This window comes from Danio rerio, chromosome 24, assembly GCF_052040795.2.
Source record: "Danio rerio strain M-AB ecotype USA chromosome 24, GRCz13ab, whole genome shotgun sequence".
In the NCBI taxonomy this organism is placed as follows: Eukaryota; Metazoa; Chordata; class Actinopteri; order Cypriniformes; family Danionidae; genus Danio; species Danio rerio.
The window spans coordinates 35745001-35772500 of record NC_141044.1 but is presented as its reverse complement, the minus strand read 5'-3'; the positions used below and the strand labels follow the sequence as shown (position 1 = coordinate 35772500).

Below are 27500 nucleotides of genomic sequence, written 5' to 3'. Positions count from 1 at the left end.
CTCTGGATTAAAGCAGTGCACGGCGTTCACACACATCGCCTTTTGTGCTTCGGGTTGTTTTTCTCGCGCTTGATTTGCATACGGGTTGTGTTTTTCCTCATATGTGGACTAAATTAGAAGTGTGTGTTTCTGTTTTTAGCTCAGGTTGATATAGTGATAACAGCGTGAAAGCGGGCGTGCTGAGGCAGCTGTTCAGTCAGTCTGGATCCGCTCAGGTGAGTGTTCGTGCTTCTCATATTTTGAAATGTGTAGTCTTGTAATGTTTAATGTGAAGTTTATTTTTTGTAATGAAGTAGTCTTGAATAGATTGAGGTATAGCTGGTTTTATATTCGCACATTCGCTCAACCTGTGACATGCTCCCTATATTGTTTTACCATGGTACTTTAAGTATTCGGTCTGAAAACCACAATAGCACTATTTTATTTGACTATTTACTTTGATAGTAATTGGCTGCTAATTACACTATTTTGAATTTGGAAAGAATACTTTTTTGAAATTATATTAATGAAAAAGTCTGAATGTCTGAATATAAAACCAACTTTACCTCAGTCTGGAACCTGATCCTGTTGATCATATGGTTGTTTCAGGGCCATTTTCATTCGTTGTAGTTAATTTGTTCTGTAAGTTTGTTTTTGGTGATTTCCTTTTTTTTTTTTGTATTTTATTGTGTGTATGTTGGCTAATATGAGAGTGTTGTAAATGACTATTGAATTAAATAACTAGCCTATAAGTTTGCTCGCCTGTTAGTCTGTGTTTCTGTCTAGTAGAAGACAAAAACGATAGATGTGTTACGATAGATGTGTTCAATCCTGTTCCTCGAGATCTGCCTTCCAGCAAATTTCAGCTCTAACCCTTATACAACAGCTGAAGCTGCTAAATAAGATGTTTAGTAACATTCGATAATTACAGTTACAGGTGTGGTGAAGCACGGTTGCTCTTCAGGAAAATTATTAGTCAAGGACAGTCGAGTACAATTATGACTTACAGCATCGTTTTAAAAATGTTGATGTAACTTTACAGACTATCAAGTATTTTGACAGTTAAAGTTGCTCCATGCTTTGAATTTTTTATCTTTTAAAAATACTTGTAAAAAAAACCCTGAAAAACTGTATTTTGTGGTCTTAAACTGTTTTTAAATCATTTAAAAAGCTTTAAAAAAGTTTTTAGATTTGTAATATATCTCCTCATCATTTTTTGTTAGTAATTATTCATGTATTTCATTGCTTGGTGGTCATTATTATTAATCATTTGATATTAATATATAAGAATGAATATCTATTCATTTTCTTTTCGGCTTAGTCCCTTTATTAATCTGGGGTTGCCTCAGGAGAACATGCAAACTCCACACAGAAATGCCAACTGACCCAGCCGACCTTCTTGTTGTGAGGTGAATGTGCTACCCATTACGGCACTGCGTCAGAATGGATATTATATTAATATTTAAATTTGTATAATATTAATATAATATTATAATTACGTCACGGTGGTGCAGTGGGTAGCATGATTGCCTCAAAGCAAGTAAGTTGCTGGTTCGAGCCTTGGCTGGGTCATTTGGTATTACTGTATGGAGTTTGCATGTTCTCCTTGTGTAGGCGTGGGTTTCTTCCAGGTGCTCTGGCTTCCCCCACAAGTCCAAAGACATCCGCTATAGGTGAATTGGGTAAGCTAAAATTGTCCGAAGTGTATGTGTGTGAAAGAGTGTGTATGGATGTTTCCCAGTGATAGGTTGCAGCTGGAAGGGCATCCGCTGTGTAAAACATATGTTGAATGAGTTGGCGGTTCTTTCCGCTGTGGCGAACCCAGATTAATAAAAGGAGTAAGCCGAAAAGAAAATGAATAAGTTAAATTATTTTTATTTATAATTTCCAAAATAATTAAGTTAGGGTGTAATGAATGTTTTATTTAATAATCTTTCATTTATTTATTATAATTTTTTGCATGTTATCACATTTTTTAGACATTATAAAATTTTAAAACTAATTTTGTAGTAATACTCCAATATTTAGTGACTTTATTGTCTATTATTATTATTTGGTTCTTAGTAGTTAGTGTTTTTGCATGTGTATTCACATACAGTAAACAACACACAACTAAGCCAAACAAAAATGTAAACTATAATACAATGATACTATTACATGCATACATACATACATACTATGTTTCATTCAGCTCAAACTAAAATAATAATTTTCAACACTTTAAACCCCAAAACGTTAAGGCAACTAAAACCATTTGAGGAAACCGACTGCAACAAATCATTTAAGTAAAGAAAAATGCTAATGAGTACTGTGAACTTTATCCATTTGAGTAAACTAGGCAATTTGAGCACAGAAAAACTCAAACCAACTGAGTACTGTAAAACCTAACAAGTTAAAGCAACGCAAACTGCTTAGGGAAACCGATTGCAACAAACCATTTGAGTTAAAAAACTAATCTATATGAGTACTGTGAACTTACTCCATTTAAGCTGAAGTATTTAGCTATTTAATTAACTCATTACATTCAACACTGAGTTCAAAACTCTTTTCAAATGAGTAGAATTAACTTTCAGTCAATTTTGAGTTAACTACACTCATTTCATTTGATTTCATTTCAAGTTGACTGTTGGGTTTTACAGTGAAGGATTATCATTAAATACACACATCTGCAACATTGTTAGATTAAATTACATCAAATGTGATGTGTTGTTATTGTGCTCATGGATTAGGAAAATCTCACAGAGCACAGAGACAAGCAAATATTTAGTAAAGCACTTCTGTGTTTGTGCTGTTTCAGCCGTTTGGCTCGCTTGCACAATAAACACGTACACTGTAAAATATCATATGATTGTGTCATGACCAGTGTTGGGTGCAATTATTGTAGTTAAATTACTTTTCAGCTGAAAAAAGTCAAGTAAGGGACTACTTTTTATTTTTAGATAATTTTGTTACACATATTTATAATGTTCTAGCTTAAATTAATGTGAATTCAACAGTTATAAATAAATTCAGAAAAGCAATATATAGTATCTAGCTGAAAACTACTACTTTTTAAATAAAATAAAAAACATTCAGCACTTATCAAGACAATTGCATATGATAAAGAAAATATTTAATGACAAATTAGTTCATGATAATATAAGGTATTCACAGAAGCAGAAATTATATATATATATATATATATATATATATATATATATATATATATATATATATATATATATATATATACACACATATATATATATATATATATATATATATATATATATATATATTGTTATGCAGACGTTATCAATATTTTTCTTAAAGCTTAAACAATGATATGTTTTAGAAATGTATATCAATATAAAGTATGTATAAATGATGGTGTAATTACTTTGAAATATTTTCTGTTTTGATACATATATTATTTAATATTTGAGTGTTAATATATATTTATATGTATTTATTTGTTATCTATAAACTAAAAGTTCCAGGAAAATGTCTCAATTTTAAAGACTTTGAGAGTTTAAATTTACTGTAAAAAAATGCTGGATAATTGCTTTAAATTTCCCAACACAAACCAATTAAGTTAGCTTATTTGTTTTTACAAATTTAAGTGGATTAAACATAAAACAATTATGTTGTCAAAATAAAAAACCTCAAGAATTGTGTTAATTTAGCTCATTTTACATAAGTAGTCAAAAAATATTTTTTGAGTGTTCTATTGTCTACGGATTGAATTTTATGAGTATTTTCAGTATTTAGTTCATTAATTTTATTTCGGCTTAGTTACTTTATTCATCAGAGGTTGCCATAGTGGAATAAAACGCCAACTTATCCAGCACATGTTTTACACAGCGGATGCCCTTGCAGCCGCAACCCAGTACTGGAAAACACCCATACACACACATACACTATGGCCAATTTAGTTTATTTAATTCACCTATATCGCAGTAACTGTGGGGAAAACCAGAGCACCCGGAGGAAACTCATCGAACATGGAGAGTTTTAGTATTGTTTAGTTAAGTAATTACATTTTGAAAATATGTAATTACTAATTAATTACTTTTTTCTTTTTTGGTGTAACTTTCGCAACACTTGTCATTACAACATTGTTTTGTTATTTTAACTTAAGTTATTATATTTCAACGTAATTTATGAAGTCAAACAAGCTGTTTTAAGCCAGTTCAATGTTAATGTAATAAGAGTAAAAACAAACAAACAAACAAACAAAAAAAATACTCAGCTTCTATGTTCTTTCCTCAGTAAGGTGTGATTCGGCTGGCTGCCATAAGCTGTTTAAAATATATTTGTATCTTTTAGTACTTTTCCAGAGAGAATGAGCTCATAATGAGGTGTTTCTCACTAGCGTGGTTTGCTTTTTGAAAAGGAGACATAATGACCACATCCACATCTACCAGTGAATCTGCAGCTAGAAGAGCAACTCTACAAACCTCCAGAAACAGATGGAATAGAACAGATAAATATGAGATTGCCCCGATGATTAATGCTGACACAAGTAAGTACAGCAAGAGATATTTATTAACTAGTGTCCATCTATACATGGAGATTAAAGAAACCCTTAACTTTTCTTTTTAAATAGTGTAATTTTACAACTCCCATAGAGATAATTATTTGAGTTTTGGGATTTTTTAATCTATTCAGCTGATCTCTGGGTCTGGCAGGAACACTTTTAGCTTAGCTTAGCATAAATCATTGAATTAGATTAGACCATTAGCATTTCTCTTAAATTCAAAAGAGTTTTGATCATTTGCTTATTTAAGGCTTGACTATTCTGTAGTTATGTTGTGTACGAAGACCTACAGAAAATTAATAATTTTTACTTTCTAGGCTGATATACACAGGAACTGTGCTCTTATTCTGGCATAAAGAATTCTGGCAGCAAAGTTCTTTGATTATTACACCAGAATGAAAATACAGTTCCTTGACATATTGCCCTATAAAGCAGCAGCTTTTCGTTTTCCAACAGTCTTTATATACAGTGTAGTTATAGAAGAGTCAAGCTTAAATAAGAAAATAGTTAAATAGGAAAATATTATATGAAATTGAGTTAGATGCTAATGGTCTAATCCAATTCAATGATTTATGCTAGACTAAGCTAAAAGTTCTAGTAAGAGACCAGGAACACTGCAAAAAATAAAATAAAATAAATAAAAAAATGTAAAAAAATTCTTAAATTAGGAAGCATTTTCTAGATGAGCAAAAAATATAGTCTTGTTTTCAGAAATAATGTCACAATTAAGTGAGTTTTTCCATAAATCAAGCAAAATAATCTGCCAATGGATTAAACAAAATACAATCTTATTTCAAAGTGAACATTTTTTTTATTTTGCTTACCCCACTGGCAGATTACTTTGCTAGTTTCAAATAAAACTTAAAAATATATATATATAATAAAATAAAATAAAAATTAAAAATAATAAAAAATCTAATTCTGAAAACAAGACAATATCATGACAATTTTTTGCTGTGAAATCAGCTGAATGGATTAAAAATGGTAAAACTGTTTAACTCTAGGGGAGTCGTTTCCAAAAAAAAAAAGCTGAAAATGTTTGATATTTCAGACAATTTTATCACTTATTGCTTAACAATGTTGGTCAAATCATAACTTCAAGAATCATCCACATGTCAAAAACGGCTCACTTCACAGCCAATGCAAAGTGTCAGTGAACGCCCTTGTCATTCAATAGCTTATCCAGAGCTTTCTGTTTTTAAAGTACATTGAAGAGTAAATAAGCAAGGAGAATGTTTCAATGTTTTTCTCCTCTTTGTTTTGAACAGGGAAGTGCGATGAAGACAGTGTAGAGCGCTGGCTTATGACTATCTCCAAGTAAGAGTTGAATCTCACAAGTGCTTATGTCTCACTCTTTGGGGCTTCAATGAGGGATCAAGCTTTTCTCAAATGCTTTTCTTAAATGCGTTTCCTTCTCGTAATATGCTCACTAATTCAGCTTTATTTCCTTGTTTTAGGGCTGATACGAAACCAGAGGTTGTTCTGGAAACTTTTGCAGGTAAAATTACGTTCAATTTGCAACCCAAAAAAAATCAGCTTAGAAACTACTAAGTTTTGCAAACTTTGACAAACAAATAGTAAATTACATGTAGAAACTGTGAAAAGTTTAAGAGTAGAAACATTATAATAGCATTCAAAAATATGTAATGAAATGTAGTCTAATAATCTTTATTCACAACTTAAAATAATATCTATTAGTGTTAACTTGACTTTATTTGTGAATATATATTTATACAAATAATAACTTTCATAATAAGCAAAAATATAATATAATAGCTTATTATACTTGTACTTATTAACATACTCTAACAATATTAGAATTTATAAATTGAATTTGTGATGAACTAATAAAGTATTTTGTAAAAAAAAAAAAGGAATGTCTAAAATTCACTCTAATCATCTTTTATTTAATTACAACTTACAACTTAGAAAAATCATCTTCTTGTACAGCAAATTTCAGCTTAGAAGAGGTTTTGATAAAGTGATCATCTCAATTCATATTAATTTCCTCTCTAGCATACTGACAAAAAAAAAACACAATTTTGGTTTCAATTAGTCTTTTTTTCTGTGATATTCTTTGTTTTAATTACAACTTTGAAAAATAATTTTCCTGTATTGTATATTAAAGTTTAGAAGAGTTTTTGATTATGTGCTCATCTCAGTTCAAATTCATATCCTATCTGTGTAAATATATCAATTAGGGCTGCGCAATATTGAAAAAATCCGACATTGCTTATTTTATTTGGTCCCACTTTATATTAAGTGGCCTTAACTAATATGTACTTACACAGGAAGTAATAGTTTGTTACAATGTACTTATTAGCCCCTTTCACACATACAGACCTTTCCGGAAAATTGCCGGCAAGGTTGTATGTGTAAACAGGTCCTTTTTGAAAATACCGGTAAATTCGTTATGGCTATTTTCCGGAAAGAGAAGTTGTAACATTACCGGCAATTTGCCGGAATGCTGCGCTGTGTGAATGCAGAAGGAAGATTCCCGTAATAAGCGCGTGCACGTCTAGAACGTGCTGACGTGAGACGTCTGCTTTAGCCAATCACAACAGTCAGACGCATTTACGTCCGCGCGGTTTGTGAGGATAAAAGCCTTTGAATATTTTTCCAGACACATTTAGCTTCTAGAAGTTAGTCAGATCACGTTTATATGTTCTTCTTTATGTCAACTGTGTAAATAATCATCGATGAGATGCTTATGATAAGCCGTTGTTTGTTTACCTTCAAGCTTTGCGTGCGCCTATGAGCGCCTGCACACGCACATATTATGAACATCTCAACATGCGAAAGTGATTCTACGAAAGTTGTTCACAATATTGATCATCCACAGAGTTTGTAATTTAGTCAAATGTTTACAAATACAAGCGCAGCCGTTTAAAGCTCACTTGTGGTGAATGATGTCAGAATTTACCGGTATTTTGGAATGGATGTGTGAATGCTCTTTTCCGGAAAATTTCCGTAACGTCCTCGCCTGTGTGAACAGCGCTTTTTTGAATATACCGGTAAAGTCGTTCCGGAAATTTTCCGGATATTTACCGGTATCACTGTGTGAAAGGGGCTATTGTGTAAATACATGTATTTACTGTGTACTTATGCTTGATTAAATACATGCATGTAATTACATCTGTAGTTAACTTTTGTAATTACATTTGTAAATACACTGTTGACCATCCCTTACACCTTAACCCTCCCTTAAACCTACCCATGCCACCAAACCTGTCCATAACCCAACCTCTATCCCAACTCAAAAGCACCACAAGTGTTCTCAAATACATTATAATCACAGTAAGTACATTGTATTTATTTTTTTGATCTAAGTACATAGTAGTTAAGGACACTTAATATAAAGTGGGACCTTTTATTTTTCTGCGATATCGTCAACTTAGATTGTAAGGTTCCATTTGCGTTCTCAATGATTTTGAGATATTGAACTTCAAAGGTTTTGCATTTCATATAGCAAACAGTATGTTTGTAACATTTTTTTTTAATAAAAAGTCTTAAAATGTAAACAACCCATAATGTAAATAAGTTGTCATTTAATAAGAATGTCAATAACTCAATTTTGACAAAAAATGTCAGATAGAACCTCATAATTATTAGGTGGCGATATATATATTGCGATATGAATACAATTTCGGCAGATGACCTGATTTGGAATGAAATTAACTTAGATTGATTAGAGTAATCTAGTTGCAAGCTAAATGCTAAAGACAAAAGTGAAATAAGTAGTCAGATATTGAGGTACAGTAATACGATACGATATTATCACAATATTTTACCCCAGATAACGATAAATCATCCTTAATATATCATGATATTTGTTAATGAAGGGGGAAAAATGAAAAGTTATAAGATGTATTTCTTTTATTAACAGCATGTCTATTTTGTCGAATTGCAACATTGATGTGTTTTCGATTCACCATTATAAGAGGCGCCACCTTATGTACTGCCAGCTAAGCGGTGAACGATATCAGTGCAAGGCTGATGGATTACTGTAACTCAGATCTTTTTTACCTTTAAATAAATATAGATACTTGGCTACATTGATAATGTATCGCGGGGCGGAATTTGAATAATATGTATTTGAATAATAAAATGTAATGTACAAAAACACTAAATTCTTCATTGCTGATCAACTATAATCCCATCTCCACATTGCAAATCCTACGATGTGACTATTGCGAATGCACACATTGCGATATCGATGCTGAAATGATATATTGTGCAGCCCTAATATCAAAAACATACTAAAACAAATCACAATTATGGTTTCAATTGGTCTTTTTTTATTTTTGATGATGGAATAATTTGATCCTATTGACTTGTGTAAACCGTCACACACGCTTCATTCTAAAATATTCAGCTTTGCCTTCAGTGAAACCTATAAGAAGAAACGAGAGTGGAGAAGATGATCTGGCACTGGGAGTGGAAGGTAAACATTGGCTGTTTTTGTTTTGCTTGGTTGACTTCAGTTGAAGCAAGACGAATGGGTGATATAAATAAGTGGCATTGGTTGGTGTCCAGATTACTAACTACTATTAAAACATTACGTACAGATCCATCTATGTTACATTGAAGTGTTCGGAGAGAGCCTGTGCTAAACCTGGATTTTAAACATGGCAAATCTCGTCACTAACACAAACACTGGCAGAGCGTGAGTCAATCCAGTCCCACAATTCACGGACAACAGTCTGAGATGTGTCATGCACATCTGTGGAAACTTTACCTGCTACTGCATGAATTTTATTTACATGGAAAAAGATAAGGAGTAGATAAAGCCGAGAAATACGTGCTTAATATGATTTACCCAGGAACGACATGTTCCTGGATCAACAAGTAGGTTTGGGAAGAAAACCAACCCCTTATCATATTACATTTTACATTGTGTGTTTACAGACTTTTATAGTATTCTATACATTTATTTAGAGCTTTTCTACATTATGAATGTAATGGGCAAAAAAGATTCTTAGATAAATTAATTAATGCAGAAAAACTTACTCTAAGATGTCTACTTTATATTCCTTAATTCATTCATTTTCAACCGCTTTTCCATGGCCGGGTGGCAGGGGCAGCAGTCTTAGAAGAGAACCCCAGATTTCCCTCTCCCCAGACTCTTCCTCCAGCTCCTTCGGGGGAATCCCGAGGCATTCTTAGGCCAGCAGAGAAACATAGTCCATTCAGCGTGTTTTGGGTTTTCCCTGAGACCTCCTGGTGGGACATGCCTGGAACACCTCCCTAGGTAGGCGTCCAGGAGGCATCTGAAACATTCCTGAGCCACCTCAGCTGACTTCTCACAATGTGGAGGAGCAGCGGCTCTACTCCGAGCTCCTCCTGGGTGACAGAGCTCCTCACTCTATCTATAAGGGTGCGTCCTGACACTCTCGAAGGAAACTCATTTTAGCTGCTTGTATCCGAGATCTTGTCCTTTCGGTCATGACCTAAAGCTCATGACCATAGGTGAGACCAGGAATGTAGATTGACCAGTAAATCGAGATCTCTGCCTTTCGGCTCAGCTCCTTCTTTACCACAACGGTTGCTGCGCTACACCAATCCGCCTGTCAATCTCACGTTCCATCTTTCCTTCACTCGTGAACAAACCCAAAGATACTTGAACTCCTCTACCTAGTGTAAAGACTTTCCTACAAGCTACCTTTTCTGGTGGAGCACTATACTTTATACTCAACTTAATTTCTGTTTAGCTTCCTATATGTTAAAGTCAACATAAACAAATGTAATAGTTGTGTTAGAGTTAGAGTTATGCTACTCATTGATGAATTTGCTCTTCACTGTTTGGACTCTCAATAATGACTTCAAACCACACTGAACTGAGCTAAACTGAACTGAACTTAAACACTAAAAACTGAACTACTCTGATCCAGTTACTATGACCATTTATGTGAAGCTGCTTTGACACAATCTACATTGTAAAAGCGCTATACAAATAAAGCAGAATTAAATTGAATTGAATTAGATGTTAGACTACATTAAAAAATTTTTTTTGGAGGTTGGTCCTGTTCACTCTCTCCCCAGTATGCATTATTGGCCATTTTTATATCTAATACACCAGCCTGATCTCTCCAGTTATTTTACGAATTTGCAGATAAGTTGCAAATTTGTATAAAATTTAGACAACTTCATTCATACAAAAATGTAAGGTTTTAAAAAGGGCTTGCCCCCCAACCCCACCAAAAACCCAGTTGTCATTTGGAATGAGCACATCGTACGAAAACGATATGAATTTATATGAATTAGATACTACATCAAGTTACGAATTGCAATGAGATTGTGTTGAATATATGGATACATGTGATTTCTTACTCAGCCAACATTATGTAAACTTGTTTGTTTTGGTGTGCTTTTAATATAATCATCTGTGTTTTTCATTCATTCATTTTCTTGTCGGCTTAGTCCCTTTATTAATCCAGGGTTGCCACAGCAGAATGAACCGCCAACTTATGTTTTTAGCAGCGGATGCCCTTCCAGCCGCATCCCATTGCTGGGAAATCATCTGTGTTTTTGATAGTTATTATTAAAGCAACCTTATGTGCAGGGCCGGATTGACCAATGGGCATTATGGGCACAGCCCCAGACTTAGAGCCCCTGCGAGGGAGGAAAATTCAGATTTTGGAGTGTCTATTTAGGCTGACACTAGTCTTAAGTGCAAATAGCGCACTTCGTTGGAATAAGCTAGTTGAATGATTCACGCCTATCGCCATTTAATTGACAGAGACAAGATAAGTAAAGAGCATAACAGACATTAGTGTGTGTGGCGTAGCTCGTAAAGTGCATGTCAACATGTTTTGACGTGATCGATTATGAACCCAGTTTGAATCCAGCATCTGATGAACACGTTTTTCTTTTTTTTTCCCCACTACATATTAATTTTGCCTACTCTTCATCTCGAGAAGACAAGTAGGAATCATTAATATGTGTGTATTATGGAAGACTCAGATTTATACAACTGGATTGAAGAGGTGTTATATCCAAATCATGTGCATTATAAATTTGAAGAAGTTATACATTAAAAATACCCTTAAATATAAATTTTTAATACTGCTTCAGTGAACTTGAACAAGTATATTAAAATCCATTAATTTTCACTAGTTTTATTAGTATTTTTTTTCCAAAGTGTGCTTTAAATGCTTTAAAAATAATAAATCTTTGTAGACTAAAAATATATGTAGGGTATATAATTTATTTTAAAAATGCAGGCAATATATTATAGATCAATTTTATAACTCTAGAGGTGCAGCCAGGTTGGGGGCCTACAAGAAATTGTGCCCAGGGGCCTCTGAATTCTTAATCCGGGCCAGTTTATGTGTCATCTGACAGCTTACTTTCCACATGTGCAATTTCTGTTTGTGCTCTCAGAAATCATTAATCTGGAGTCTAAATTGACTTTAAAATCCATAAGATATTTTGTTTGTTGTTTGTCTAAATTGAAAAGGCTTTAAAACCCATAAGATATTTTGTTTGTTGTTTGTCTAAATTGACAAGGCTTTAAAATCCATAAGATATTTTGTTTGTTGTTTGTCTAAATTGACAAGGCTTTAAAATCCATAAGATATTTTGTTTGTTGTTTGTCTAAATTGACAAGGCTTTAAAATCCATAAGATATTTTGTTTGTTGTTTGTCTAAATTGACAAGGCTTTAAAATCCATAAGATATTTTGTTTGTTGTTTGTCTAAATTGACAAGGCTTTAAAATCCATAAGATATTTTGTTTGTTGTTTGTCTAAATTGACAAGGCTTTAAAATCCATTAACATATTTTGTTTTGTTTGTTGCTGGAGCAAAAAAGGCAATAGCTGTAACGACTCCACCCTCTTGTGGAAAGGGGGTGGGGAGCAGCAGCTGATTTGCATTTAAAAAGATACACACAAAATCTGTTATTAGGGTTTCTGTACTAAAAGGCTATTTACAGCATGGTATTATAAGGGGCTGTTCACATATTGCATCTTTTGCATGCTAAGGTTCATTATTTCAAATAGAGATGCACAGTAATAGAGAGTGACAGAGAGCGATGAGCTTGCTTTTTCCAAAAGTGCTTACAGCATAGTAGTTAAATACATCTTAACGGTTCAGAATGACACAAGCGTGTGAACGCCATGTTACAAGAACCACTTAATCAGCTTTAAACTTGTTTTGTATTATAAACATTTTAATATTAACAGTAGATTAATTACCTCAAACTTAGACACTTGTGTCAGAGCTACAGCAAGATTTAGACACAATAAAATGTCATATTTTGAGTTTACAAGTCCCAAGTTGATTTATTTTCTTAGACAAGATTAGGTATAGTTCAATATATACATGTATTTTGTTTTAGGACAACTCAAATGTTCAGTAAACACCCATTTTAAATGTTTACTGCACTGTTTTCAAGCCATTCAGAATTACACTGCATGCACCGTATCCAATGTGAACAAATCTGTCATCCCTACATGTGTTTTGTTGTTGTCAGCTAGAAAGCATGCTCTGATTACTGTAACAAGTGCACATCCAAGTATGAGCTGCTTTTATGCAAATATAGTCACAATTCAAATGCATCTGACCTCAAATCAAGTCCCAAGATCCTCCCAATGTATACTGCTAGTTTTAACACCACCAGTATTTTCAGGCAGTCCATACCCTATTTCAAATAAAAAGAATGCCTCCTCATTTTGTGGTTATAATTTAATAACAGGCACATGTCCCAAAGGCTAAATCATAGCTAAAAAATCCCGCTTATGAGTTTGAGGCACACATTCTGCGGTGGTGGGAAATGTGAACAGGTTTATCTTGAGCTGACCTTCCACATTAGCTTTAGGGCTGCTACAGAAACTTCCTTGAAGTCTTACGTTGAGCTCTGGCATGTTCCAACATACAGATAATCACAATAGATAAGATTCTTAAGGTAGTTTCATCGTAGTACTAAAAACTATTTATGCAAAGACGTTTGAAATATTTGTTCTCCACTAACAAGGAAATTTATACAGTTGAAACCAGAAGTTTACATACACTATAAAAAAAGGCACATAACCTTTTTTTTTTTTTAAAAAGTCAGATGTTAATGTGACTTAACTTTTTCTCTTTTAAGTAAATTATTATTATCAAATTTGTTTTTGTTGTGCTTGATAGCAGAATAATGAGAGATATTTTTTGAGAAATTGTTATAACTTTTCTTGAAAGTCAAAAGTTTACATACAATAAGATTATTATGCCTCTGAAAAAGCTCAGATGCTGGTGTCGAGGTTTTGGAGGTTTCTGATTGGCTAATTGACAACATTTGAGCTAATTGGAGTCACAACTGTTGAACAGTATTAAAGGAAAACCTCAAACACACTGCTTTCTTGTGTGACAACATGGGAAAATCAACAAGCCAGAATCAACAAAAAAGCCAGATTACAATTAGCTAAATTACACTGGGAAAAAGAATCATTTTTGGAGCCATGTCCTGTGGTCTGATGGAACTAAGATTGAATTGTTTGGCCATAATGACCAGTGTTACAATTGGAGGACAAGTTTTAAGGGGAAGCTTACAAACCTAGGAACATCATCCCAACTGTGAAGTATGGGGGCGGCAGCATCATGTTGTGGGGCTGTTTTGCTGCAGGAGACACTGGTCCACTTCACAGCATAGATGCATCATGAAGAAAGAACATTATGTAGAAATACTGAAGTAACATCTCAAGACATCAGCCAGGAAATTAAAACTTGGCCACAAATGGGTCTTCCAAAAAGACCATGGGCCTAAGCACACTGCCAAATTACTTAAAATAGGCTTTAAGGACAAGGAGTGAATGATTTGGAGAGGCCATCACAAAGCCCTGATCTCAATCCTATAGAAAATTTGTGGGTAGAGTTGAAAAAGCTTGTGCGAGCAAGACTCTGAAAAAGTTACACCAATTCTGTCAGGAGGAATGGGCCAAAATTCCTTTAAACTATTGTGAGAAGCTTGTGGAAGGATACCCAAAACATTTGACCACAGTTATACAGTTTAAAAGCAAAGCTAAAAGAATACCAGGAAAATGTATGCAAACTAGTGACTTAAAATTAATAAAAAACTCTAAAAAAAATGCTCTCGTTATTCTAGCATTTAGCAAATGTAAATGATTTAGGTAATCCTAACGGACCTAAAATAGTAAATGTTTTGTACAATTTAACATCAGACATTTTTTTAAAAATGGTTTTGTTCCTTTTTTTAGAGTATTTAAACTTCTGATTTCAACTGTACTTAGGCCAGCCAAAAAAGACAAAGTTATTCAGTGACATAACAGGATGCATTAGTGCATAACACACATGCATCACTTGCTGGTCGTGTTAACATTTTTGAATGGTCATATTCACGTCGACCACCTATAATTGTTTGCCTTCTGCTTAGTGTGCTCGGTCTGTCTTTCCTCTAAGACTGCTGTCTTCATGTTTGTCGTTGTTTATCTCTCTTCCTAGGAAAACCAGCAAAGCTCCATTGAATCTCTAGTGTTAGTCGTGCTGTCAGACACTCCCCTTGTAGAGAATAAGGTAATTTGGTTTCGTAACACAGTAGAAATGGAAGGCACAGAATGAAATGGACTGTCGCTCTTGGGAATGCGCAAAGATTAAACAAAGACTTTGCTTTAGGAAAATAAGTTAGGCACAGGGTCCACTTTTAAAGAAGACATCAGCGTGTCCTTGACAACATGCCAGAAGCCTTCTGTACTCTTGTTTATGAGAGGAGACGAGAACATCAACATAACAATGAAGAATTCTGACCTAATATAGCTGCTGGGAGGCAGTCTGGAGGTGTGCAATTGAAAACACAGATGTTTTCCATCTTTAAATGAACTCCTCTGTGTTTTTTCTGCAGCATCTTTATATGGGAAACGCTCTCTCAAAGCAGTACGAGACGTTCTGAGGTAAGAACTCTTAATATTCTGTTCGCTTTATGCTTCAGTTTATACCTTAAAATGTGACATCTTGCCAATAATATATGATAAAAACAGATATTTGTTTTAAAATTAGCTAGAAATCACATCTTGCAGTAGATTATTAGTGCTATTACTGCATGTTAGATGTTCAATATCATTCAAAAACCAATGTTGTACCATTATTTTGTGCATTTTCATTGGATTAATTTTCTTTAAATATTAAATAATTAAGAACTGTTGCACTTTTGGCATCAGTGCTGCCATCTATTCACTATTAGATTACATATGTACAGAATATGGTACACCAAATAAAAACAGCCTGAGGTGGTCAATACGTTACATGAATATGTAGAGTGCACGTGTCTGTATATACTATATATCAGATGGAGTACTGTGTGAGTGTCTATTCGATATGTGCATGTCCAGGCACCTGCCAGAAACCTTAGTCATATTTTCCATGCAAATGCTGATTTGTTGACATGCCACCGCATGGGCTGCCGGGCTGGTTTGCATGAGGTGGAATGTCACCGATGGTGCAATGAACGCCTCCTGACCAGAATTGGGTGAAAGGGAGGAGAGGCGAAGGATGGCTTGGGTGTGTAGGGAAGAGTTGGTTCATTTCCTTCCCTTTTGTTTTTTGCGTATGTCATCCGTGCACAGGTCGTCTCTAGATCCTCCTTCTCAGTCCAGGTGGAACAGTTTTGCATCGACTCCATCGATACCATCTGACGTCAGGTCAGAGAATAGTACAGTAAAAACAATCGTCATCCATTCACTTTAAGGCTTTGGTTGGTTGATATTCACGCTGATTTTGTTGTTTTTATTGCAGTATAATGGATGTGTTGAACATACTGAAGGATGATCCTGAGGAATTGTTGCTTGATTTGGGTTTCGGTATCGAGGAGCCTGACATTACAGGAAGAATCCCAGCACGATTTCTCAATTACCAGTCTAGTGCTCGTGGCATCAACATTCAGCTCTTTCTGGAAGCTCAGCAGAACCGAATGGACATCGAAAATGCAGATGTCAGGAGTGAGCAAGTTTCCTCAAGTTCATATAACAATGAGTTATTTAATCAAACATGTCATGACTCATATAACTTGTTTTTTCTGTGGTGCTCAAAGAATTTTCTGAAGAATATAATGGCTACTTCTTGACAATACTGAAAATTAATTTCAAGATTACAATGGCAACTTCCTCAGCATTATGAAAGTGAATAGAGACTGTGAAGCTTCCAAATGACAACAAAACAATTAAAGTGGTTTAATTAATTAGACACTATAATATAACATAATACAATCTGAAGTCACACATTGTTTTTTTTAAAGAAACAGGTCTAAGATGAATTTTAATATAGTGCACAAGCCCTAAATTCCACTTATTATGATACTTTTATGGTGCGTTTTCATGCCTTTTGATCATTCCCATCTGTAAGAATATTTTCACATTCAGCCTAATAAAAATAACATTATATGTTATACTGTATATCTATACTATCTATTAAAGTGGTTTAAAATTGTACACTATAATCTATGTTATATGTCTATACTAAGTATTAAAGTGAAGTCTATACTATAATCTGAAGTCATACATTAGTTTTGTGTAAGGAACAGGTCTGAGAAGACTTTTAATATAGTGCACAAGTCATAGGCACCACTTTTATGATGGTTTTGATGGTTTTATATGTCTATACTAAACATTAGGGTTGTTTAAATAATTTGACGTGATATACTGGTCATACATTAGTTTTTTATAAGGAACAAGCCTGAGAGAACTTTTAATATAGTGCACAGGATCTAAGTACCACTTTTTATGATGGTTTTGTGGTGCGTTTTCATCATTTTTAAAGCCTGAAATCATCCTTACAATCTGTAAGAAGAATATTTTTACATACAGCCTTCAAATAAATAAATATTATATGTTATATGTCTACACTGACTATTAAAAGGGTTTAAATAATTTGACACGATAATCTGAAGTTATGCATTAGTTTTGTGCGAGGAACAGGCCTGAGAAGACTTTTAATACAGAGCACAAGTCATGGGCACCACTTTTTATGATGGTTTTATGGTGCATTTCCATGCTTTATGAAGCCTGAGAGGAAAAATACAATCATTAGGAAGAATATTTTTTGCATACAGCCTCTAAGTAAATAAATATTATATATGTCTATACTAACAATTAAAGTGGTTTAATTAATTAGACAAAATAATCTGAAGTCATACATTGGTTTTGTGTAAGGAACAGGTCTCAGAATACTTTAATATAGTGAACAAGCCATAGCCAGTACTTTTTGTGATGGTTTTATGGTGCGTTTTCATAATTTTTATAGCCTTAAATCATCATTCCAGTCTTTAAGAAGAATATTTTTACATACAGCCTTCAAATAAATAAATATAATATGTTATATATCTACACTAACCATTAAAGTGGTTTAAACAATTTTACACTATAATCTGAAGTCATACATTAGTTTTGTGTAAGGAACAGGTCTGAGAAGACTTTTAATATAGTGCACAAGTCATAGGCACCAGTTTTATGGTTTTGAAGCCTAACTTTATCATTCCAATCTTTAAGTTGAATACTTTTACATACAGCCTTCAAATAAACAAATATTAAATGTTATATGTCTATACTAAACATTAGGGTGGTTTAAATAATTTGACGTGATATACTGGTCATACATTAGTTTTTTATAAGGAACAGGCCTGAGAGAACTTTTAATATAGTGCACAAGCCCTAAGTACCACTTTTTATGATAGTTTTGTGGTGCGTTTTCATCATTTTGAAGCCTGAAATCATCCTTACAATCTCTAAAAAGAATATTTTTACATACAGCCTTCAAATAAATATTATATGTTATATGTCTACACTAACTATTAAAAGGGTTTAAATAATTTGACACGATAATCTGAAGTTATGCATTAGTTTTGTGTAAGGAACAGGTCTGAAATCATCATTCCAATCTTTAAGTACAATACTTTTACATAAAGCCTTTAAATAAATACATTTTTCATATGTCTATACTAACTATTAAAGTGGTTTAAATAATTAGACACGATAATCTGAAGTTATACATTAGTCTTGTGTAAGGAACAGGCCTGAGAGGACTTTTAATATATTGGTAAAGCCATAGACATTACTTTTTATGATGGTTTTATGGTGGGTTTTTGTCATTTTTGAAGCCTGAGAGGAAAATTTCTATCTGTAAGAAGAATACTTTTACCTACAGCCTTCAAATAAACAAATATTATATGTTATATGTCTATACTAACTAAAGTGAAGTCTGTAAGTGAAGTCTATACTATAATCTGAAGTCATACATTAGTTTTGTGTAAGGAACAGGCTTGAGAACACTTAATATAGTGCACAAGCCATAGGTAAAACTTTTTACAATGGTTTTTCTTAAAAAGTGGTGCATTTTGGGTGCATTTTTACAATTGTTGAAGGTAAAATTAATAATTACAATCTGTTTTTACATACAGCCTTTAAATTAATAAAAGTGATATGTTATATGTCCTTTGTGGTCTTTTTTACATTCTGAAAGCTGCTAAAAACTACTAGAAAAGACAAACTAATAGAACTGTTTTTAAGGGGCTGTTATGCGGTTAATGTGCCAAACAGCTAAATTAAAAGTCATTTCCTGTACAGCTGCAATGGGTTTAAATCGTGATAAGCAGATTTATCTGCAAGCCGTTTCAACAGTCCTCAAACTCTCTCTCTCTCCTAACGTTCAGATAGGTTCAGGCAGCTCGAGGTTCTCCAGCAGGTCACCACAACCTTCTCCTCTCTGGTTGGTGCCAGTGGTCAAGATGCGAAGTCATCTACAGCTTCCCGGTTGTCTGCAGAAGTTCGGGAGAAGAGAAAACGCATGGCCATGATGCTGCGTAAAGCCTACAAGAAGAGCCGCAGTCAGGCCCTAACACTAGAAAACCAGCAGGTCTTCTCTGCTTCCATGACCCCATCAGTCCCCGAATCACCATTGACAGATAAAAGGGTCCCTTCAAAACGCACAAGAATGGCAGAAAACAGTCTCTTCCCTCTAGAAGAAGAGGATCATGTGAATTCAGAATCAGTTGGGTTACTTGTGAACAGCCCAGAAGCAAGAGGAACATCAGACCTACTGAAAATTAACTTTGTTCCATCTTCAAAAGAGGGGGGTCTGCAAAGGCCTCTTGAATCTTTTGAGCTGGAAGAGGTGAAGTATTGTGTATCTCCAGTGATATCTTCTGTACTTCCTTATTGTGCTCTTTCTAATGTTGTTGGGTCTTTTTTTTCAGATCCAGAGTTTCGATGAAGGAAGTGTTTCTGGGAGCTGCAATGGCCCAGTGGATCCTGGAGGTACATGCTGTTCAGTATACTGTATGCTAGAGCTGCACGATTTTTTTGCCTCAAAATCAAGATCACGATTTTCTCACGATTCTTTAGATGTAAAATAAAGGTTAATATGAGTAGCCTATTATTATTCAAACATATGGTAAAACAACAACAATAATATCATGCCTATGTGTAGGTCTACTTTTGGTTAAAATGCTTATATACGTCTTGGTTGTTAATTCACAGCAAAGTGATTACATCAGATGACATTTGGTTTCACTTTCACTGCAGTCACTTTGGGTTCAGTTTGCAACAAACTCTTCCAAATACAAGTTTGCAACAAACTGAACATTATTTGCTAAGTTATTACTTGTTATTCAGAGCCTATTCAGGTTCTGTTCATTAACGTAGACTTCATTGGCACTAGTCCTCGTAAACAAACCTAGTTAACAAACTGTGTGTCAGCTCATGTGTGATTCGCGGCCACGAATTTGTCAATACATGAAGGCTGAAATGACAGTTTTGGGTGAATTATACCTTATAAATACAGTATGACACATTTAACACCACTTGGAGTTGTCCACGTTGCTGAGCAGCTAATATAAAACAATGTGAACACTTGTGCGACCGCCTTAATGCTTCTCTTCTGACCTTGAAATTGGTTGAATCGAAGAAAAGCTGAATTAAGATCGTGTGTAGGGTCGAATTGTTTTTGAAGAGAATATTGATATGTTTATGTAGTTTGAAGTCTGACCAGTGGCGTAGCGGACGGGCCCGCTGGGCACGCACCGACGGGGGGGCCCGGCGTGATTAGGGGGCCCCGCGTCGTCGCGATTTTCAATAAACTCTTGGGAATAACTGTGGTCGGAACCAAAGTTCACACGTCTGTGTTCTCTGAACACCTCTTAAGCGGTGGACTACTTCATTCTGATTGCTTGCCACCAATGTTGCCAACTTAGCGACTTTGTCACTAGATTTAGCGACTTTTCAGACCCCCCCAAGCGACAAATCTAGCGACTTTGTGTGTTATTGGATATTTTTTTTAGACTGTCATTTGTTCATACTGTACCGTCCCTACTCTTCTCAATGAGCTGCGTGTGATGCCGCCGGCCCCTCCCCCGCCTCACAGCACTGACAGGCGGCCCAGTCAGTCCTCGTAAAGCAGCCTCTCCCACCTGCAGCCCGAGAGCAGATCACCCCTCTGCGTACCGACGACAAATGATTTAGCACAGGCAGTGTGAAGGTATTTCCCTTGTACAGTCAAACCGATCTACTTCTCCTTTATTTTAACAATTTAATTGGACCGTTTATTCTTTTCTTGTTCACAATCACAGATATTTTAGTGACAGTTTCTGAACTTGTCTGAGTTTATTACATATGAGAGATTACTGCACATTCACTACACATCTATAATGACATACTGTATTCAAACAGCAATACATTTAGTTAAATAAACATGCTTAAATAAAGTGTAGTGCAATTATAAATACCCCTTTATTAACCATAGGCTGTTAAACAAACAGAAAAGGTAGAACGTGATGACGTCTGTGATATGCAAAATGACGTATAACGTACCCCCCCCCCCTCATCAGGGGGCCCGTCAGTGATCTCTGCAGGGGGGCCTCCGCATTTTGCACTACGCCACTGATTCTGACGTTTCACAAAAAATATTAGGAGTCATTAACTTTATCAATTCTTTCATTCATAAAAAAAAAATGATGTTTGCTGTTGGTATAAATAAACTACTTATTTAAAATGAGCTGAAACAACACAATTCTTAGTGAAGTTTATTTATAAACTAATTTCGAGAGGATCACATGCTTATGATTGCTTGCAGGTATAAATACTCTAAGTTCCATATAACAGCCATCTTTGTTTTGAAGAATCCCCCCTTCCTCCTCTACTCCTCCTCCTTTCCTGGATGGGTGGCATGGTGGCCCAGTGGTTAGCACTGTTGCCTCACAGCAAGAATGTCACTGATTCTAGTCCTTACCAAGCCAGCCGATGTTTCTGTGCAGAGTTTACACGATCTCCCCAGTGCTCAAGTGGGTTTCCCCCGGGTTCACCTGGTTTCCTCCCACCGTCCAAAAACATGCAACTTAAGTTAATTGACTAATCCAAATCAGCATCATAGACATGCTCCTAGTAAGTAGTTATCTCTTAAGAGCAATCACTATCTGTTCATTAGCTACTACAGCAGGGGAGTTCTCAAGATCTACCTGAGCTCAAACTCCCCTCTCGCCTTGCAAACGGGAGGAAGTCCCGGGCTCGAGGATCTTTTGAGCTCAGGGCTCTCTCCCGGGACAGCACGCCAAACAAGCTTTATAATCAGTCATCAGCCAAGTGTGAACTCTTGAAACTTCATTTCTTCATGTTGTCCCAACGCAATTGTGTGGATCCCAGCATTTTTACAGTGCTGTTTTGTAACATTTTACTGAGGTCTACCTTAAATGCCCTATGGTCTGACAGCAAAAATGAAGACACACTCAAGTAGTGTTAGAACAAAACAAGTTTACTTATTACTTTTAGCAAATTTAAGTGGATTAAACAAAGCAATTAATTTATTGGAAAAAAAAAAACTTGAGGCTTCTGTTGTTTCAGCTCATATAAGATAACTAGTTTAAACAAAACAACAAAACAGCAGACATTAATATTAATAATTTTTTGATTTCCATGATTTGTTGGACATTTTCAGCAAATAAGGGCGTACTCACACTATGTACAGTTGCCTTGAACTGGGCCGAAGCACGCTTGTCCCCCCTCCCGTCTCCCCAGATGGCCCGCACTCACATCGCATTCAAGCTTGGGCATGCCTACGATGCTGTGCTGTGCAGTAAGAAGCGCTCTCGCTCAGCACAGTGGAGATTTCTTTAGTTATATAGTTTTAGTCGTTTGGGATGCAGTGACACGCAGTCAAATATTTCGCCGAACAGATCAGCCACCTTTAACGCTCATAAACAATCATAAAGTCCTCGTGCTGCAGGTATTAGGAGGTTTGCTGAAGGTGCACAGCTGTCACGCAATGAGGGGTTGGCGTCTTTAAATATCTACCACAGTTTGAGTTTAGTGAACAGTAAGAAAGATTAATAATTCTACCAGAAAGACCAGGGAGACAATTATGATACTGATTACATTTATTGATAAGTATTGTTTGACAAGAGTATCATGAAACAGGATTTCTTTGGCGGAGGCCCCGTCCAAAGCTCGATTTGGAAACTTCCATCTTGGAAAGATCCAGCTAAGTCTGCCGAGGACTAAAGGAATGTCTGCATCGGTGCCTGCTACCAAATGAATGAAATGAATGAACGGCTTATATATTCCTTTTGTCTCTTGGCTATTGGTTGGAACTCATTGTGATGGGTGACGTGGCTTTAGGTATTCCTTGTGTCTCGGGGCTTTTGGTTGGAACGAATTGTGATGAGTGACGTGACATTTTGGTCTTCCTGGTAGAACTACCGCTACAAGCTACATATCCATATAAACAGTCCCTTAAAAGTGACGCCTCGTCTTCAGTTTCAGGCTCAGGTGCGCTTTGCACTAGCATTACATGTGTACTGGCACACCTGGTCCAACCGGGCCAGGGCTGGCCAAGTGAACTGGGCCTGAGCCCGATTCAGAGCACTCACACTTCTCCAAGGATCCGGGAAACGGGCCTGGGCATGGTTCGAATAGCATAGTGCAAGTGCACCCTAAGGGTGTCACACCAAAGAACGACTTAAGAAGAAACTTAATTTTATAGTGCTTCCAAAAACAGTTAAATATGTCAAATATTCGGAGACAAAAGCTCAACGTAGATGTCATGAGGACTTCAGGCATATGATCTTGAATCTAATTAAATCTTCAACTAAGTTTTTGAAATTGCCTGAGCACATCCAGTGTCACACCAGAGGACATGGTTTTCAGTGACAAAATGTATCCTGTTTTAAGAAATATATGGATGGAAAAAAAAAATACTACCATTTACTATAGTAGCCACTTGTAAAATTAAGCCTGTGATATTTATAACTGATTTCAGCATTTTCTTCTTAATTCATAAGAGCTGTAGTTCATGAACTACACTTGAAACAGAGATTTGGCTCAAAAATGTAAAAATAATTAACACATCACATTTTATAGTAGGAGTTCCATGGAGGTGGCATGGTGGCTCAGTGGTTAGCACTGTCACATTACAGCAAGAAGGTCTCTGGTTTGAGTCCCGGCTGGACCAGTTGGCATTTCTGTGTGGAGTTTGCATGATCTCTCCGTGTTGGTGTGGGTTTCCTTTGGGTACTCCGGTTTCCCCCACAGTCCAAAGACATATGCTGTAGGTGAATCGGGTAAACTATATTGCCCATAGTGCATAAGTGTGTGAGAATAAGTGTGTATGGGTGTTTCCCAATACTGGGTTACAGCTGGAAGGGCATTCGCTGTGTAAAACATGCAGGAATTGGTGGTTCATTCCACTGTGGCGACTTCTGAAGTAGGGCTAAGCTGAAGTAAAATGAATAACCGAATGATGAGTTCCATGGAGGACAAAAAAAGGTTTTGCATTTACAACATTTTAAATAATGTAAACACTAATGTGTGACTGTCAAAACGCAACGTCAACAATCCATCCACCTGTATTCCTGCAGACTTCTTTCCTTTTAGTTCTTCAAGAGTGAAAGCACATTGTGGATTCAATTCATTTACATGGAACAATTTCCATCTCTGATATTATGCAAATGGCTCATGAGATTGTTCAGTCATTTTCATATGTGCTGCATACTGTATAGGTAATGTCCGCCTTGCCACATTGATGTGGAACAATTAATGTTTGTTTAGTGTGATAAAGAGGCTTTAGAGTTTATATCAATGCATTCTAATGTCATGTAGGTGAACGAATCCAGTCTTATGTGATGAGAACCAACAGTTGTCAGTCAGACAGCAGCGGCTTTCTAGAGGAGCCCTTTATACCTGCGCTGACCCAGCAGAACAACCCTGAGCTCATGAAGGTAAGATGCGTTTCAGCTCTTGCCTTCTGTACATATACAGTACAGTTGGTTCACGCATGTGTTTAACTTGAGTATTGTTCTTTGATATTGGAATAAGGAAATATACAGAGTAAGTTAGAATTATTAGGCCCCCCGTTTATTTTTTCCCCCTATTTCTGTTTAACGAAGAGATGATTTTTTTCAGCACATTTTTAAACATAATAGTTTTAATAGTTTCTATACAGCTTAAAGTGACATTTAAAGGCTTAACTATGTTAGTTAGGTTAACTAAGCAGGTTAGGGTAATTAGGCAAGTTAGTGTATAATGCTGGTTTGCTCTGTAGACTACTAAAAAAAAAATAGCTTAAAGGGGCTAATAATTTTGTCCTTAAAATGGTATTTAAAAAATTCAAATATGCTTTTATTCTAGTCTAAATGAAACAAATTAGACTTTCTCCAGAAGAAAAAATATTATCAGACATACTGTAAAATTTCTTTGCTCTGTTAAATATCATTTAGGAAATATTTAAAAAATAAATAAATAAAAAACTCAAAGGGGGCTAATAATTTTGACATCAACCGTATATAGGTTTCTGGGTACTAAGTAATCATTAATATTTTTATATAGCAAGGATATGTTGTTATGAAGTATTGTTATGACTTTTTTCTTAATCTATGTTAAGCTGCTTTAATGCAGTCTACATCATTAGTTAATGTATTTATTAACATGAACTAATAATGAACAATTCTTGCAAAGCGTTTATTAATCATAGTTCAACATTTACTAAAAATCCAAATTCATGCTTTGTTAATGCTAACATGAACTAATAGTGAACAACTTTGTTCAGTAACTTATGTTATCTAACATGAATAAACACTGTAAATAATGTATTGCTCATTGTTTGTTCATGATAGTTAATATATTAGCCAATACAACCCTATTGTAAAGTGTGACCATCTACAGTGCCATAGAAATAAAGATTAATTAAATATATAAAACAGATCAAAAGGCACAGTATAGTGTTTTGGCTAATATCCATACTTTTGGGAGTGTTTGGGAAACCTGTTTGGAAACAGCTTCTTGGAATTATAGTCACTGTTTTTTCAGTTACATTTAGGGTGTGTGTATGTTCACACTGGTTCTTTTGGTAAAATACAGTCGGCCAGCTGAACTGAACTGTAAAAGTAATTGAATTATGTTTATTTTTAGCATATCAATCTATTTAGTTATTGTTTGCATACTGTGACACCACATGCTGTGTTTTGTAAAGACATATTTGGTCTTTTCTACATTAGTTTTTTTTAGTGGGATCTAACCAGATTTTGATTTGGTATGCTCTAAACCAGGGGTGGCCAATCCTGTTCCTGGAGATCTACCTTCCTGCAGATTTCAGTTGCAACCCTTATCAAACACACCTGTCTGTAATTATCAAGTGGATTTCAGGTCCTAAATAATTGGTTTAGGTGGGTTTGATCAGGGTAGGAGCTAAACTGTACAGGAAGGTAGATCTCCAGGAACAGGATTGAGCACCCCTGCTCTAAACCAACAGACCAAGTCCTGAAAACATGGATGTTGATCTGCTTGTTGTTGGTTCACATCACCGAGCAAGCTTTTTTTGTGTTAAATAGATGTCTAGATAAAATAATCATCCATTAATCATAATCGAATTAAAATGTCCAATTAATCGTTATTTTGATTTTAGGACTATGTTGGACATTTTCAGTAAATAGGGGTGTCACAAAGGACAACAATATTTAATTTTATAGTGGTTCCAAAAAAAATCAATGTCTGAAATATTCTGAGACAAAAAAAAATTAACATGTGGATGTCATGGGGACTTCAGTCATATGATCTTGAATCTAATTAAATCTTCAACTAATTCAAGTTTTCCATGGAAATTGCCTGATTTAAAATGAGCACATCCAGTGTCACACCAGAGGACATGGTTTTCAGTAACAAAATGTACCCTATGTTTTTAAAAATATATGGATAAAATAAAAAAATACTACCATTTACTATAGTAGCCACTTGTAAAATTAGGCCTGTGGTATTCATGACTATTAATAATAGATGCCTGACCATAAACTCTTCTTCTTCATCTTTGGCCTTAGTCCCGTATGGTTGCGGGGTCGGCTCTTTGGAACAAGTCTTTGTCTATATGATAACGACAGTAATCAATACGGTAATCATAAAACAGTAATCATAATGACAAAAGTAGCCAAGATTTACTTATTGACAAAATCTGATCATGTGATAGTGGTTTTGCTTTGTCCCTGAACGCACTTAATTTTACCTCTAATATTCACTTTTCTTGTTTATTTTGTAGATAACTACAAAAATACATAAAAAATTAAGAAACAAATTTTACAGTAGGTAAAGAAATTTGTTTCAAAAATTCATTTATTTTGATAATAAATTGATGTTTTTACTATGTCTCCACCATTGCAATATAATTATCTAAACTAGAGACTTAAAATATGCTCTAAAAGTGTGGGCTGATAACCATTTTATATTCACTGCAAATGATTGAAACTGCTGGTTTTATATGACCAGAGGAGAACTGCACAATGTAAAGCTGCAATTGAGGCTGTAGCATTTAATCACGATATAATACAGCATGTTTAATCCTTGCGCAATTTTAAGTGAATGTAAAAGGAGTCGATTCCGGAGTTGATTCCACTGACTTCAAAATAATAGTCAAGAATCGAAGTCGACTCCAAAAAACTCGATACCGACCGCCCCTAGTTGTGGAGTGGAATGATGCACTAGCTCTTTAAATAATAACACCTTCATAGGTCTAATAACAATTGTTTGATTTCAAGTCTTCTTTTTT

The 27500-nt window shown here is 35.1% G+C and overlaps 2 protein-coding genes across 4 annotated transcripts in view; one reads left to right on the top strand and one right to left on the bottom strand.

Annotated features, from left to right (window-relative positions):
• The window catches only part of neurod6a (neuronal differentiation 6a), a 63921-nt gene that overhangs the window by 21260 nt on the left and 15161 nt on the right, over positions 1-27500 (bottom strand). The window lies entirely within an intron of this gene.
• itprid1 (ITPR interacting domain containing 1) overlaps positions 1-27500 on the top strand; it is a 39135-nt gene that overhangs the window by 42 nt on the left and 11593 nt on the right. For both annotated transcript variants that reach the window (XM_087309821.1, XM_087309820.1), the window contains exons 1-11: positions 1-215; positions 4355-4483; positions 5767-5815; positions 5956-5996; positions 8886-8942; positions 15337-15385; positions 16058-16132; positions 16227-16429; positions 19135-19595; positions 19678-19738; positions 24569-24687. The exon at positions 1-215 is cut by the window's left edge and continues 42 nt beyond it. In XM_087309821.1, the coding sequence (XP_087165947.1) occupies positions 4363-4483; positions 5767-5815; positions 5956-5996; positions 8886-8942; positions 15337-15385; positions 16058-16132; positions 16227-16429; positions 19135-19595; positions 19678-19738; positions 24569-24687 (1236 nt within the window). In that variant the 5' untranslated portion in view covers positions 1-215; positions 4355-4362. The remainder of the gene's footprint in view (positions 216-4354; positions 4484-5766; positions 5816-5955; positions 5997-8885; positions 8943-15336; positions 15386-16057; positions 16133-16226; positions 16430-19134; positions 19596-19677; positions 19739-24568; positions 24688-27500) is intronic.